Source organism: Chlamydomonas reinhardtii, chromosome 3, assembly GCF_000002595.2.
Source record: "Chlamydomonas reinhardtii strain CC-503 cw92 mt+ chromosome 3, whole genome shotgun sequence".
Classification (NCBI taxonomy): Eukaryota; Viridiplantae; Chlorophyta; class Chlorophyceae; order Chlamydomonadales; family Chlamydomonadaceae; genus Chlamydomonas; species Chlamydomonas reinhardtii.
In genome coordinates this window covers 7672262-7686634 of record NC_057006.1, presented here as the reverse complement: position 1 = coordinate 7686634, position 14373 = coordinate 7672262, and the positions used below count along the sequence as shown (strand labels likewise).

The 14373-nt window shown below is 65.7% G+C and overlaps 3 protein-coding genes across 3 annotated transcripts; 2 read left to right on the top strand and 1 right to left on the bottom strand.

The window, feature by feature from the left end:
• Positions 1-25: 25 nt before the first annotated feature.
• On the top strand, positions 26-7681 carry CHLRE_03g203750v5 (uncharacterized protein). The gene is made up of 15 exons (XM_043061436.1): positions 26-300; positions 397-495; positions 1018-1341; positions 1534-1759; positions 2202-2359; positions 2764-3013; positions 3281-3471; positions 3929-4174; positions 4510-4662; positions 4954-5600; positions 5734-5869; positions 6204-6275; positions 6455-6526; positions 6846-7040; positions 7296-7681. Exons 1-15 carry the CDS (start codon positions 235-237, stop codon positions 7374-7376), a joined length of 2916 nt encoding a protein of 971 aa, XP_042926513.1. The 5' UTR covers positions 26-234; the 3' UTR covers positions 7377-7681.
• Positions 7682-7683: 2 nt separating this feature from the next.
• Positions 7684-9345, bottom strand: CHLRE_03g203800v5 (uncharacterized protein). Its single transcript, XM_001693145.2, has 4 exons — positions 9259-9345; positions 8987-9160; positions 8626-8730; positions 7684-8376 (listed from the first exon to the last, which is right to left on the bottom strand). The coding sequence occupies exons 1-4, from the start codon at positions 9298-9300 to the stop codon at positions 8323-8325; spliced, it is 375 nt and encodes a 124-aa protein (XP_001693197.1). The 5' UTR covers positions 9301-9345; the 3' UTR covers positions 7684-8322.
• A 94-nt stretch (positions 9346-9439) lies between these two features.
• CHLRE_03g203850v5 (uncharacterized protein) lies at positions 9440-13641 on the top strand. The gene is made up of 5 exons (XM_001693291.2): positions 9440-9691; positions 9865-10569; positions 11145-11348; positions 12185-12369; positions 12730-13641. Exons 1-5 carry the CDS (start codon positions 9458-9460, stop codon positions 12788-12790), a joined length of 1389 nt encoding a protein of 462 aa, XP_001693343.2. The 5' UTR covers positions 9440-9457; the 3' UTR covers positions 12791-13641.
• The last annotated feature ends 732 nt before the right edge of the window (positions 13642-14373 follow it).

The following is a 14373-nucleotide window of genomic DNA, read 5'->3' as shown; positions in this document are numbered from 1 at the left end:
TGCACATGCAGCGTGGCAAAGCCCCGATCGGCAAGCTCAATAGGGAGGTTTTTGGTGACCAAGCCGTATTAAGTGTAAACTCGCTATTATTCTTAGGCCTATAAAGTGCCGTGAGCAGCTGTAGAAACAGAAACTTGCCTCGCGCGCTGCTTGGCACGGATCACCATGACGTAGTCTTTTCGCGGCAGAGCCGCTCAAGTGTGTTAGCGTTAGAAATTCTGCGCTAGCTTTAGAATGTCGGTAGCGGGTCCCCGCTCGGGGAGCAAGCTCGCTGGAGCCGCTTCTAAGAGCTACAATGTGGTAAGGAATCAATTGAGGAAGTGTATAGGAAGTTAATAAGACTCGAGAACGCTTGGGGTCGGAATGCAAGACTAGTGCTCGCCTCTCGCTTTGCAGGCAGCGATTTGGGAGAAGACAGCGGCTTTGAGCGAAGGCCAGCTTCGGGCCATCGAGTCGCTGGGTCAATGCTGCTCGCAGCGGCCCCTGCCCTCACACGTAAGTTGATCGCAACATTTGCCCCACGCTTCGGTGGCACACAGCCCGTGTCACGAGGCCAGCTGTCGCGTGCGGTTAAAGGCATTATATATAAATACGTCGACGGGTTGTCAAGCGCGACCGGAAACTCCGGTCGCCTTGACTGTTGCTCCAGCTGCCGGGTGTGGCACGGGCAGGCAGCCAACTCTACAGGCAGTTTGGCGACCAGGCTTCTCCCACCCGTCCCCCGTGAAGGCTATGCTTTGCCAAGTGGAACACTTACGGGCGGATTTTGCTCCACAATGCTTTGGTCACAGCTTTTAGCTTGCCTAGTTCGGCCCAAAGCCTGGTGCACAGAAGGCCCCACGGCCCGTGTTTGCAGCAAGTCTGCAGCGCCACTCCGAGCCTCCTTGTTGTGGAAGCTAGGCCACCTACCTCCACCATTTCCTCCATTCCCCGGCCCCGGCCGCTGCCCGCAGCACCCACCTCCCCACCGACCCGCCACGTCCCACCCACACCACCTCTCGCCCACTCAATCCGCAGGTGGTGGACGACGTACGCTCCGCCTCCTCCGCGCAAGGCGGCGCCGAGCCCGGCAGTGGCGGCGCAGCCGCCACCTCCACCAGCAGCAGCGGCGGCGCAGCCGCCGCCGCCTCGGCCGCCTCCGCCGCGGCCACGGCCGCGGCCGTCTCCAAGGACAGCTATGTGGGGACGCTGGAGGACGCCGTGCTCCACAACACCAGCCAGTTCCACAAGTGGCACAGCGAGCTGGAGGCGGCGTGTGCGAGCGAGACGGAGGAGAAGTACAAGCGCTACGCCGACCTGCTCAACTGCCACGTGCAGAGCTGCGAGACCATCCTGCACAGGGTGCGGCGCTGCGGCTAGTGCACCAGCTCAGCCAAACCTGGACAAACCCCGCCCTAGCCACAGCCTAGCCCAACAGCACCCTCCCTCCCTCCCAACAAAACAGCAACACACCGCACCACAACATACACCACAATAATCACAATACACAACAACGCATAACAACGTATAACAACACACCCCTGCACCCCGCAGGTGGACCTGACGCTGGAGGCCTTTGACGCGTTGCTGGCCCAGCACCGCGACGTGGTGGGCCGCAGCCGCTCGCTGCACAGCAGCTGCGAGCAGCTGGTGCGCGAGAAGGAGGCGCTGATGGAGTTCGCGGAGGCCATGCGCGCCAAGCTGCGCTTCTTCGACGAGTTCGAGACCGTGGCGGCGCAGTTCGCGGCGCTCAGCGTGGCGCAGAGCAGCGGCGTGGCGGGTGGGTGGCGTGATGGACCGGCTGCAGGGGGCTGGGGTGATGGGGGCTGGGGGCTGTGCACACAGTTGGGAGGGGGGGTTGTAGATACCAGCTCAAACTAAACCGAATCCAATGCAATGGAGCGAGGGGGGGGCTCGGACAGGGGCTCGCGGGTCGGGCAGGGCGAAGCAGGGCACGGGGCGGCGCGGGGTGCGCACAAGAAGCAGAAGGGTGGCCACATGGGGAGGGGAAAGCAGGCGCGGAGCGTCCGGAGGGATTACGATTTACGAGCGCCTCGCGGCACAGCGCATCCCTTGCCTCTGCAATCGCCCTCCAACCACCTCCCACCGTGAACCTGCCCTCCGCTTCCCCGCTGACTCCCCGCTGACTCCCCGCTGACTCCCCACTGACTCCCCTCTAACCACCGCGTCACACTCACGCGCTCACGCGCCGTCTCCTGCAGGCGGCGCCGCGGCTGCCGGCCCGCCCGCCCCGCAGCAGCTGGACGGCGACCAGTTCCTGGCGCTGCTGCGCAAGCTGGACGACTGCATGGCCTACGTCGCCAACAACCCGCAGTACGCGGACGCCGCGCAGTACAGCGCCAAGTTCAAGCAGCTGCAGGTGTGCGGGCGGCGGGGGTGGAGGTGGGAAAGAGGTGGGGGAGGAGGGGGAGGAGGTGGAGGTAAAGGTGAAGGTGGGGGAGTTGCACTTAATCCCGAACCGGACGTGGGGGTGGAGTCGAAGATGGAGGAGGGTAAGGAAGGCGAAAGCAAGAAAGGGGAGGCAAGGAAGGGGAGGGCAAGGAAGGAGACGGGGAGCAGAGGGAGGGAGGGTGGGGCGGGAGCAGTAGGCACCACACGGAATGGGGGGATGGCAGCAGGAAGGGCTGCGCAGGGCAAGTGCAGAGAGGCAGCCACCGTCGCCTGGGTGAACTCGGGACAAATTGGGCGGTGGCAGTCACAGCACCCCCTCACCCGGCGCACACCAACCTCCTGCACCTCGCCTCCTCCGCCCCGCCACACCAGGGCCGCGCGCTGGGCGCGGTGCGCACCAAGGTGCAGCAGGTGCTGCGGGCGGCGGTGCAGCAGGTACAGGCAGCCATCCAGCAGGCGGCGGCGGGGGCGGCGGCGGGGGCCAACGGCTCGCTGCCGTCGCCAAGCGGCGGCGGGTCTGCGCAGGCGGCTGCAGCGGGGGCGGTGCCACAGCTGGCGGAGGGCGCGGAGGTGCCCATGCTGTACGTGCGCTTCCGCGCGGCGGCTGAGCCCAACATCAAGGGTGAGCGGGAAGGGAGGTCGGGCAGGTGGCTGCTGGTGGATGGGGATGGGGCGCGGGCAAGGGCGCGGGCTGGGGCGCGGGCTGGGCTTGCAAAGGATGCCCTGCGTAGGGCACCCTGTAACAGTTTTGCTCCGCCGTGTCCGTCTCTAAGAACGCCCCAGCCCGCTTCCCCACCTGCCCGGCAACCCGGTCGAATGCCGTTCCCACCCACCCGATGCTGCTAACATCAGCTGCCTCTCTCCCTCCGCTTCCCCCCTCCCGCTACAGGCCTTCTGCGCGAGGTGGAGTCCCGCTCCGGGCGGCCCGAGTACCTGCGGCTGCTGCAGGAGCTCCACACGCTGTACGGCCAGGCGCGCCTGGCGCTGATCGGGCCGTACGTGGACGCACGCATCGCCGCCTACGCCGCCGGCCAGCCGCTGCCGCTGTTCACACGCAACGGCTGCGAGCACCTGGGCCGGGTGCGTACGTGCGTGCGGGGGAGGGGAGGGGGAGGAGGAGGGGGAGGGGAAGGGTGGGGGAGGCGCCGGTGGGGTTGGGGGAGGGGGAGGGGGAGGGGGAGCGGGAGGGGGAGGGGGGGGGATCCGGTGGGGTTTGGGGGAGCAAGAGTGAGGGCGGTGGGAGTGGCGAGCGGGGGAGGCGCCGGTAGGCATGGGTGGGAGCAAGGGCGGAGGCGGTGCAGGCTGGGAACGGAGTGGCGCCGGAGGCCGGCGTCAGGGTCGGTGCAGGGGCGGCAAGGGGGAGCGGATGCAGGGCGACTGTGCCGTGAGAGCGCATATACCGGCAGCCGTGTCCCTCGAAACGCGGATACCGCTGTTGCAGGAACCAAGGCGCACGCCCTTTGCACGTTTCCGCTCACGTACTTTGCCGTCCTGCGCTCATGTGCGTGCCGTCCGTCTGTTCTCCGCGTTGTTGTAGGTGTGTCAGCTGGAGGTGCAGCTGTTCGAGCACTTCTTCCCGGGGCAGCAGCAGGCGGCGGCGGCAGCCGACGGCGCCGCCGCAGCTGGCGGCGGCAAGCCCGCGGGCGCCAGGTCTGCGGGGCACGGCGCGGGGGCGGGTGCGGGGCCTGTGCTGCCGTCCTCGGCTGAGGCTCTGTCGCCGCTGCTGGAGCCGCTGGCCACCATGCTGTACGACCACCTGCGGCCGGCGGTGGTGGTGATGCAGGTGCGCGGCGTTGGGGGGGGGAGGAAAGGGAGGGTGGGAGGGAGGGAGGGAGGGAGGGAGGGAGGGAGGGAGGGAGGGAGGGAGGGAGGGAGGGAGGGAGGGAGGGAGGGAGGGAAGGAGGGAGGGATGGCGGGCGGGCGGGGGGGGGGGCAGCAAATCATGGCCCTCTCCTACCAGTGGGCACTTCAACCCTTCCGCAATGCTCTGCCCCTGCCACCCACCAACCCGCCAACACGCTGCCCCTGCCCTTCCCTTGCCCCTGCCTGGTTACAACTTTGCTCCTGAAATGCTTAAATGCGAATGCGAATGTACCACTTCTCTGTACCAATCTTCAGGACCTGGACGAGCTGTGCGAGCTGGTGGACATCCTCAAGCACGAGGTCATGGGCGAGCAGCTGGCGCGGCGGGGCCCGGGCGGCGAGGCGCTCAAGCCCCTGCTGGGGCGCTGCCTGGCGGACGTGCAGGGCAGGCTTATATTCAGGGTGCAGGTGAGGGCCTGCTAGGGGTGTTGTAGATACCAGCCCCAACTACACTGAACCCAATGCAATAGGGCGAGGGGGGTTGGAGGCTCTCCGGAGCAGGGGCTGGAATGGGAAGTGGTAGCTGTCGGATACTGCTAGCGCATTCCTGCGCATCGCCCGCAGCTGCACGAGCCCCACGCCACCTCCCTGTCCCGCCACCTCCCGGCCACCTGCTCCCTACCCCGCCACCTATTCCCGCTTTCCCCGGATATAATTACTCCGTTCCCCATGAACTGCCACGCCCCCTCGCCCCCCCAGGCCTACATCCGCGACGAGATCAGCGGCTACGTGCTCACACCCGAGGACACAGACTACCCCGCCAAACTACTGGACGCAGCCTCCGCCTCCGCCTCCTCCGCCTCCGCAGCAGCAGCGGCCGAACAGCAGCAGCACCACCACTCCCACTCCGCAGACGACGTGCCCGACGGCAACGGCGCAGCTGTTGCCTCCTCCTCCTCGGACGCCGCCGCGGCGGCGACGGCGGCGCGGCCGCCGCCGTCAGCGGACCCCTACGCCTCGCTCTTCCCGCCGCTGCGCGCCACGCTGCTGGTGCTGTCAAAGCTCTACCGAGCAGTGGACTCCAAAATATTCGGCGGCCTGGCCCAGGAGGCTGTGTCCGCCTGCACAGTGGCGGTACAGAACGCCAGCCGCGCAGTCGCCAAGCGCGCCGCCGGCTCCGCGCCCGCCCTGGCGGCAGCCACCAGCGCCGCCGCCGCCACGGGCGCGGGCGCCGCGGTGGCGGCGGCGGCGGGCGCGGCGGCGGCGGGCATGACGTCGCCGCTGGACGCGCAGCTGTTCATGATCCGGAACCTGTTGTTCCTGCGCGAGCAGATTGTGCCGTTCGATGTGGATTTCGCAGTGACTGACATTGACCTGGACTTCTCGCACATGCGCGACCACTTGCGGTGAGGGCCTTGGTTGGGGCTGTGGAGGGGCCTGTTGTTGGGGCAGGGCGGGGGCGAGCTGTCAGGGCGCAATGGGCTCAGGCGTGGCGTGGCGTGGTAATCATGAATGTAACCCCTCCCCCCCTGCCCTCAGTCGCATCATGGTGGGCCAGGAGTCGCTGTTCACTCTGGGCCCCAGCAACGCCATGGTGCGCATGCTGGGCGCCAGCGGCCCGCGCGTGCTCACATACCAGCTGGACTCCAAGAAGGAGCTGGAGAAAGCGCTCAAGGTGCGGGCGCATCCAGCAGCGACTGAAGCAGACGTGATAGAAGCAGGGGGCGCGGGGGGCACGGGGGGCGGGGGGCTAGCCGACGTGAAAGACGGGAGCGGTCAAGCCGCCCAATACAGTAGGAATGGCTGGAAGCGGGCAGCAGCCCCGGCCCGCAGCAGCTTCACCCTTGGGTTCGTGCCCACGCCGCGCCACCCAACCCAATGTAACCACCCACCCAACCCCAACACCCGCCATCCCACCCGCCATCCAACCTCCATCCCACCTCCATCCCACCGCCATCCCACCGCCACCAAACCCACCGCCACCTCCGTTCCGCCGCCGCCACGTGCAGTCCGTGTGCGAGGCGCTCATCATGGCGCTGACCAAGGTGGCGGTGGAGCCCATGCTGTCCTTCATCACCAAGGTGAGCCGCCGCAGGCGGGCGGGCGGGCCCGATGGGCCGGGCCGCCCCTGGGGCTGCGCTGCCTTCACAGCTGCCACGCCGCATGCGCATGCGTGTTTGGGTTGGTGCTGCTAGCGTTGCTGAAGTGGCTGGGGGCGTGAGGTGATGACGTTGGGCCCTGGTGGTGCACGTGTGCGCAGGTGACGGCGGTGCGGCTGGCGGGGCAGAGCAGCGGCGCGGCGGCGCAGGCGACCAAGCCCATGCGCGAGCAGGTGGGGACGGCGCAATGGACTGGCGCATTGTGTTGGTGCAGCTGCATACCCACAGCTGCCCCTCCACCTCTCCACACATTACACCCAGGCATCCCCCTCCTGCCTGCCTGCTGCTCAGCACCCGCCCCTCCCTCTTTCCCCATCGCTCCCTCCACCCTTCGCGCCTCTCCCTCCCACCCCTCCACCCGTCCACCCACCCATGTTACCGGATACCATGTCAACACCTCCATCGTGTAACTGGTCCCCGCTGGAACCCCCCGGTTCGGTTTAGTTTGGGCTGGAATCTACAACCCCCCTTCATCCCCGCCCCCCCCCCCAGGCCTTCGCCTCCACCGCCAAGCTAGGGGAGATGGTGGGGCGCGTGAACGCCGCCATGGCGGCGGGCGGGCCGCTGGCGGCTGCGGTGTCCAAGATGCGGCTGTACCTGCCCAACCCCGCCACACACGCCATCCTGCTCAAGCCCGTCAAGTCCAACATCGCGGAGGCGCACGGGCAGATCGCGAAGCTGCTGCAGGTGGGCGGGGCAGGGCGGTGTTTGAGGGATGGGGGGCGTGCGTTGTGCGCTTGCGCTGCGTGTGTGGCGCAGCGCTGCCACGTGCGTGTTAGGAGCACAGAAGGGGCGCAGCGTGGGTGGGTGCTTTCGCAAAGCTGCTGCGCGCTGTTTCTGTCCTGCAACGCCACATACACGCATGCGTCAGCACACATGCACCGAACGCCTGCTGCCCCCCTCCTGTCCTCACCCGCGCGGCCTGGCGCTTGACGCCTGCAGACGGACTACACGCCGGAGGAGGCCGCCGAGGTGCCGCTGCACAACCCGCAGCAACTGCAGGCGGTGCTAGAGGCGCTGTGAGCGGAGAGGAGGGGTGTAGCGTGTGTATGTGTGTGTGGATCGAGAGGGCGCGCGCTGTGAGGAGCGTTGTGCGACGGGGACTGGGCCTGACAGGTTGGGTCTGGACGGCTGAGCCCCAGAGCTGGTGTAGGGCAGCAGAGGCTGACGGTCCGGTTACGTAGCAGTAGCTGCAGCTGTGGTGTCGCGGATAGCACGCCTTGTGGGCGACAGGTATGTGGCAGTGCTGGCAGGATTAGGGCCTAGGTTTGGGAACCGGAAGTCGCGGCGCCGAAGGCTGCATGGGCCGCGATGTGCTCTTGTAAATGACCATTAGATTTGGTTGAGAGTCGAGCCCGGTAGAGGCCAGTTGAGGCCGAAATGCTCCAGGGCGGATGCAACCTGGAGCAGCACATGTCCTTTGCAGCATCATTGCAATATCGGGTACATCTGTTAGCGCCAGGCCTTTGTGCGGCCTCAAGTGCACGCTCAGCAAGCTATGCACCCATAACGCCGCTCGCCACCGAAACAATGCATGGGAGAATCACAACAAAATAAGACCCGACAACCCGTGTCCTCAGCTTCCTTCAGAAGTTCACCCTCTGCAACCTTTTTCATGTCCCATATACCTCTGCAACCTTAGAACATGTGCAACTGACTCTTATCTATGCACCCACATCGATCCTAACTGAGTCCTACCTTGCATTATCTGTATCCAGTACGCCGTACATACCGCACCGCCCGCCCGCGTCGTCAGAGCCTGAGCCCGGGTCCCAGCGCACCGACTCCCCACAGCTGTGCACCTCAGCAGCAGTCCAACACTCCCAACTCCTCATTACTCCGCGCTGCTGCTGCTGGTGCTGCTGCTGCTGCTGCTGCTGCTGCTCCCGCAGCTGCTGGTAGTGGTGGTCATAACCACGGCTGCCTGGGCGCACCTCTGGTGGCTGGCGACACACCGCTCAGCGCTGACTCATTGCCGGGAGGAGCCGGGCGGAGGCGGAGGCGCTGGCTGACCAGTGGCAGCCTGCGGGGCGGCGGGGGCAGGGCAAGACGGAAACTGTGCGGCAAGCCTTGCGACGCGGTGGATGTGGAACAGCTCCATGCCAACCAACTCCCACAACGCCACAACGGCAACACAGCGCCGCGTGCTGGCACGGTAGTGTGCACGTGTGGGCCCACCCCAGCTGTACACACTGGCGCCGAACGGCCGAACCTCAGGCCACTCCCACACCTGACACGCGCAGCAGCATGAATATCGACGTGGCACACTCACTCGTGCTTGCGACGACGTCCGCTCCACCCAGGTCTTGAGGGGGTCCGTGTCCAGGCTGAGGCGGAACACGCCCGCGAACACGCCACCCCAGAACGCCACGGGCTCCTGTGTAAATGGGTGTCACACGAGGAGCCACCGCCACGTGCGAGTTTCATACGCAGGGGGCAGGGGGCACGGATGCCACCATCCGCGCTGTTACCAGGCAATGTCGCGTGTATGCGTCGGGTGATGGTCGGGACCAGGCCATCGGGCCCACGCGTGCACTCGTGCTGGCAACACGCCACGAAACCACGTCCCTGCACGCACGCATGCCCGGTCTCCCGCACCCCGTGCCACCCCAGGATTGGTACGCGCACCCCACCTGCACGGCTGCCCTCAGAATGGGGTCTGAGATTTGGTTTGCGATGAGGTCAATGGGCCGGCGCACGACGGGTGCGCTTGAGGACCCGCTAGAGGGCGGGCTGGAAGAGCCCGCGCCGCTGGTTGAGAGCTTGCCACGCTTATGCGCCCGCAGCGGCGTTGGAGCTCCAGAAGCCTGCGATATGTATGGGTTTGGTATGGTCGCATTTGGGTTGGCTCAAGGAGCGGTCACCAGAAAGATTGCAACATATTCTTGGCCGGTAAGGTATTCACCTTGACGTGCAGGGGCCTGCGAGATAGAATTGCAGCCGACATGTTTTGTTGCGGTGATGGATTGGTCAATGCGGCCTCCCGAGTCCAAGTCACGACTTTGCCTCATTGCACTGCATGGGCGCGCAACCGACCGGGATAACCCTCGCCACCACGCACAGCTCTTTACTTTTAGTGAATCTACATTCACGCTCTAGTCAAAATGGCCATCCTCAGCGCTAAGCAGGTTAACGTTGCGGCCTCGGCCCGCTCCGCCAAGGTGGTGGTGCCGATGGTTCCCCGCGCTGCCGCCGGCCCCGTGGCCCGCGGTGTCGCGGCTCGTGTCGCTGCCGCCCCTGCGCCTGTGGTTGCTGCCAAGTCCAGCCGTCGCAGCTCCGTGGTCGTTCGCGCGACCGCTGCCCCGGTCGCCCAGGTTCGCACCGCTGAGGGCCTGCAGGTGAGCCCGCGGGCACAGCACGCAGCTATATTTTGTGTATTCAAGTGTTACAGTGAGGACCAATTACGATTAATGCACTCGCTCTCTTGACCGAGGGATCGCGCCTGCAAGCGACTCGAGTGTTGCATGGCGTGCACATTTGGGCCTGAACGTGTTCTCGCTGGCCTGCGCAGGTCCCCCACGGCCCCGCTGCCAAGCTGGTCAACCTGATGGCGCCTGCCTCGGAGCACGCTGCCCTGAAGGCTGCCTGCAACAAGCGCATCGAGCTGAGCGACCGCAACGCGTGCGACGTCGAGCTGCTGACCGTGGGCGCGTTCTCCCCCCTGGAGGGCTTCATGAACAAGGCGGAGTACGACTCCGTCGTCGCCAACATGCGCATGACCAACGGCCTGCTGTTCGGTCTGCCCATCGTGCTGGACACCGACTCGGAGGACATCGTGCCCGGCGACAAGCTGCTGCTGACCTACCAGGGCCAGGACCTCGCGGTCATGACCGTGGACTCCAAGTTCACCCCCAACAAGCCGCTGGAGTGCCTCAAGTGCTACGGCACCTCCTCGCTGGAGCACCCTGCCGTGCAGATGGTGGCCATGGAGCGCGGCAAGTACTACATCGGCGGCCCCATCAAGGGCCTGGCCCTGCCCACCCGCGTCTTCCCCTGCGCCTCGCCCGCCGACGTGCGCTCCACGCTGCCTGCCAACCAGGACGTGCTGGCCTTCCAGTGCCGCAACCCCATCCACAAGGCCCACTACGAGCTGTTCATTCGCGCGCTGGACGCGCCCAACGTGCGCAACCCCGGCGCCGTGTGCCTGGTGCACCCCACCTGCGGCCCCACCCAGGACGACGACATCCCCGGCGTGGTCCGCTTCCGCACCTATGAGGTGCGTGGGTGCAGGGGACGCGGCGGGGCGGTGGAGGTGGAGATGGCGGGGAGGGGCGAAGGAAGGATGGCGAGGGACGTCCAGGGAAGGGGCGGGTGGGTGGGAAGGCGGCGAGGCTCGGGTAGGTGATCAGGCGGGATGGACTGATAGGGGAGGGTGCGCAAAGGCCCAGGGCGAGGTGAGGTGGGTGTGCGCTGGAGGTTGGCAAATGGGTCGCGGTGGCCGGGCCGGGGGTGAGCGAATCCGCCTACCGTACTACGGGCCGCGATACGGAGACGGCGGGCTGCTTTGGTGCCGGTTTCTGAGGCGGGTGCACGGCGCAGCGGGGGTCCGGCAGCAGATTCCGTGTCAGGACCCGGCAGGACAGCACAGCACCGGCGCAGCGTTGTGCACACAGTCTTGAGGCAAGGAACTGGCAAACGCTTCAGCCAGCACGACAGTGTACGTGGACCGCGTCATTCGCACCACCACCACCACCGCTTACACCCACACCCACACACACACACACGCACACGTTTCATTTCCGTGCCCATGCACAAGCGCATGCTCACCCAGATGCGCACATGCCTACACAGGTGCTGAAGGAGGAGACCAAGAACCCCCGCCTGCGCTGGGCCTACCTGCCCTACTCCATGCACATGGCCGGCCCCCGTGAGGCCATCCAGCACATGATTATCCGCAAGAACTACGGCTGCACGCACTTCATCATCGGCCGCGACATGGCCGGCTGCAAGTCGTCCATCAGCGGACAGGACTTCTACGGCGCCTACGACGCCCAGGTGAGGGCGGGCTGCGGGTGCTGGCGAGGAGGGGAAGGGGAGGAGGGGATGGGGAGGAGGTGGAGGGGAGGAGGGGAAGGGGAGGAGGTGGAGGGCAGGAGGGGACGTTAAAAGGGAGAAGGGGCGGAGGAAACGTTGAAAGGGAGAGAGCGGGAGGGGTGAGGGATGCAAGGGAGTGGGATTGGGAAGGAAGGAGGAGCGGGCATGGACGAGGAATGCAAGGTCAGTGAACAAGGACAAGAGCAAGAATTGAATAAGCCGAGGGCTGGAAGGAAACAGCGATGCGAGGTGGCAAGCTGGGATGTGGCAACGGCGGAAGCGCGCAGCACTTGAGCCGCCTTCGCGGCGGGGCGGGTGGTCATGTGAGCACTTCCGGCTGGAAGGCGAGCAGGAAACGGCGTGGGTGCGCGGCGCCGCATAACCCAGAACATGCGAGGCAGCGCTTGGGGACACCACGAGGGCGGCGAAGGTCCCGCATGGCAGAGGGCCCGGACATTTGGGCGTGAGGCAGGACCTTGGTGGGATGGGAGCCGTCATGCGGATTTGCCACAGCCACAGCCACAACGGAGCCGGCCACAGTGAATGGAGGAGCAGCACATGTAATGCAGGACATCTCGTGTGCACAGTCGTTGGAGAGCGCAGCAGCCGATGCGGCCACAGCGAGCCCCTCAGCGCCATGACCCCTAGCTCGTCTGCGCCCCGCGGCCAACCAAGAGCTGCACCCGGCACGGCTACCGTGCACATCATTCACACCATGGAGCCTACCTAGCTAACCGCCACCAACAATCCGCCCTCCCTGTTCCCCGCACCACTTCCAACACGCCCCCACGCCACAGGACCTGGCCAACAAGCACGCGGCGGAGCTGAACATGCAGACCGTTGCCAGCCTCAACATCGCCTACACCGAGGAGAAGGGCTACGTCACCGCAGACATCGCCAAGGCGGAGAACCTGCACGTGCTCAACCTGAGCGGCACCAAGTTCCGCCAGATGCTGCGCGCCGGCGACGACATCCCCGAGTGGTGCGTGCAGGGCTGGCGGGGGTGCCGGGGCTGGGGGCAAGGGGCTGGAGGAGAGGGTCGAGGAGTTGGAGGAGCAAGGGAGGGGGAGCAGCGAGGGAGGGAGAGCCGCGAGGGACGGGGAGGACCGAGGGAGGGGGAGCAGGAGGGCACCGGGTTGCGGAGCGTGTCAGGCCGCCGTGGCGAGGGGTTTGGGGTGTGCTGGAGATTGGCGCAGTGGAGCCACGTGTCCTATCCAGTCTTGTAGCTGGCGCACAGCCTATGACAGCAAGCCGAAGCGGTGTAGGTTCCGGGTTCAGTGCATCAAGTCGTGCCCGGAGGTCTAACGCGGGCTTGTGTGTTTGCGTGTGTGCGCTCTTGCAGGTTCGCCTTCAAGTCGGTGGTGGCCGTGCTGCGCGAGCAGATCCAGAGCGAGGCCAACTAAGCGCTTGCCTGATACTGAAGCGCCTAGTGGTGATGGTGTCGACTGGCCAGCCCCTGGCAGGGAGCAGCAGGAGGGCCTGAAAGAAGGGGACCTGCGCAAGGGCTGCCCTGGCGAGGAGGACGCTGGCGCTGCTGTTGACGGGCTTGGCCCCGAGATCTGGGTGTGCCGGGAAACGTGTGACCGTAGTACGTGCCGCGTGGTGTGGTGTGGTGTCGCATGACGTTTGTTACGAGGCAGCAGGTGTGACCCAGCCGTGTGACCTTGTGTGGGTGAGTGGTTTGTTGGTGAGCAGCTGGTTTCGGGTGCAAACTGAGGCTTCTTCCCATGGAGCTGATGCACTATCGAGGTGACTACTGGGGGGGGTGCGTGGTGCGCGAGGAGGTTGCCTGGCTCTTGTCGCAATTTTCAAGGACAGCGGCGGGCTGGGCAGTGAGGCACTTTGACTGTGCTTGACGTGATTCGTGGACGCTTGGACAAATGTAATTTTGGGATGTGCTTGGCCCACCGCCTCACGCAGCACGACGATGCGTGGGTGGGATGAAGTGAGGAGGGATTAGCAGCACATGGGGGATGGTGCATGCGTGGCACACCGTAGGTTGACGGGGATGCACAGGCGGCGTCCGTCAAGACTGTACCTCCAGGTACCTCCTGGCACGCGTACCCAACCCCTCAACCCTCAGAATGCCGCAGTGGAAGCATGGGTTCACCACTGCACAGGAGAGACATGCCCTTTGCCTGGCCTTTGGAAATCTCCGCTGCACCACCTCGCAGCACCTAGTCTCACGCCATGCAAGCTTTGTGGCACATATGCGCCCTGTAGACAGCCCCGCTCCAGTACCACCGAAGACGACGGCCACGCAAACTCCACATCGCGGCACCTGCCCACTGCTGCCACCTGCTACAGCCAACTACAGCCTTTGGCAGGCGCGGCACCCATGGCCGTGCATCGAAGTTGGCAGGCCGGCGCCAGGTGCCTGCATAAGGTAATGAGTGCCATTCCACGCAACAGGTGCGGCAGGTGCAGTAGCCACGAGGGCGCAGCAGGCGCGCGGGTGCAGCAGGCGCGCCAACGCCGGTCGCTTCTCAACAGCTGTGGACGGGGCCCAAACACGCGCGGCGGGCATTCAGACACCTAACAGCTTGGACACGCTCAGCTTTCCCGGGGTCCGTTCGGCGATGCATCATTTCCAGGCACCGCTATTTTGCTTGCTTTCTCCACGCGCTGCAGCGCCCTCCCGTCTCCAATCTCCACCCATGCAGACCTGCAGCGCTGCGAGCCGTGACCTTCGTAGTTCTTACTGCCCTACATCTCCTTGAGCCACATCAGCAGATACACACGCATGCCTGGGCGCGGCGGACTGGTGCAAGCCCACGGTGCAGCCCCCGGGGGTCAGCAGAGCTCAGCTAGTCTTCCGCCAGCTTGTGCGAAATCAAAGGCGGCACACCAATGACGACGCCGGCGTTTGTGTCCACCGCGTGGGCCCCAGCCTGCCCCAGCCAGCCAGCCCAGCGGCAGTTGCAAGCGGTTACGTGGCCCGACAGTGCCATTTTTAACCGACTTTCCTTGCGGGCTTCGTCTTCGT

What these genes read in the sequence shown, in the direction of transcription:
- CHLRE_03g203750v5 (XM_043061436.1), top strand. Translation starts at nt 235, where the DNA reads ATGTCGGTAGCGGGTCCCCGCTCGGGGAGCAAGCTCGCTGGAGCCGCT. An exon ending in CTTCTAAGAGCTACAATGTG is followed by an intron (nt 301 to 396) that starts GTAAGGAATCAA and finishes CTCGCTTTGCAG; the next exon opens with GCAGCGATTTGGGAGAAGAC. An exon ending in GCTGCGAGCACCTGGGCCGG is followed by an intron (nt 3,472 to 3,928) that starts GTGCGTACGTGC and finishes GCGTTGTTGTAG; the next exon opens with GTGTGTCAGCTGGAGGTGCA.
- CHLRE_03g203800v5 (XM_001693145.2), bottom strand. Translation starts at nt 9,300, where the DNA reads ATGTCGGCTGCAATTCTATCTCGCAGGCCCCTGCACGTCAAG. An exon ending in GCAGGCCCCTGCACGTCAAG is followed by an intron (nt 9,161 to 9,258) that starts GTGAATACCTTA and finishes TACATATCGCAG; the next exon opens with GCTTCTGGAGCTCCAACGCC. An exon ending in GGACGTCGTCGCAAGCACGA is followed by an intron (nt 8,377 to 8,625) that starts GTGAGTGTGCCA and finishes GCCGCCCCGCAG; the next exon opens with GCTGCCACTGGTCAGCCAGC.
- CHLRE_03g203850v5 (XM_001693291.2), top strand. Translation starts at nt 9,458, where the DNA reads ATGGCCATCCTCAGCGCTAAGCAGGTTAACGTTGCGGCCTCGGCCCGC. An exon ending in TCCGCTTCCGCACCTATGAG is followed by an intron (nt 10,570 to 11,144) that starts GTGCGTGGGTGC and finishes ATGCCTACACAG; the next exon opens with GTGCTGAAGGAGGAGACCAA. An exon ending in GGCGACGACATCCCCGAGTG is followed by an intron (nt 12,370 to 12,729) that starts GTGCGTGCAGGG and finishes GCGCTCTTGCAG; the next exon opens with GTTCGCCTTCAAGTCGGTGG.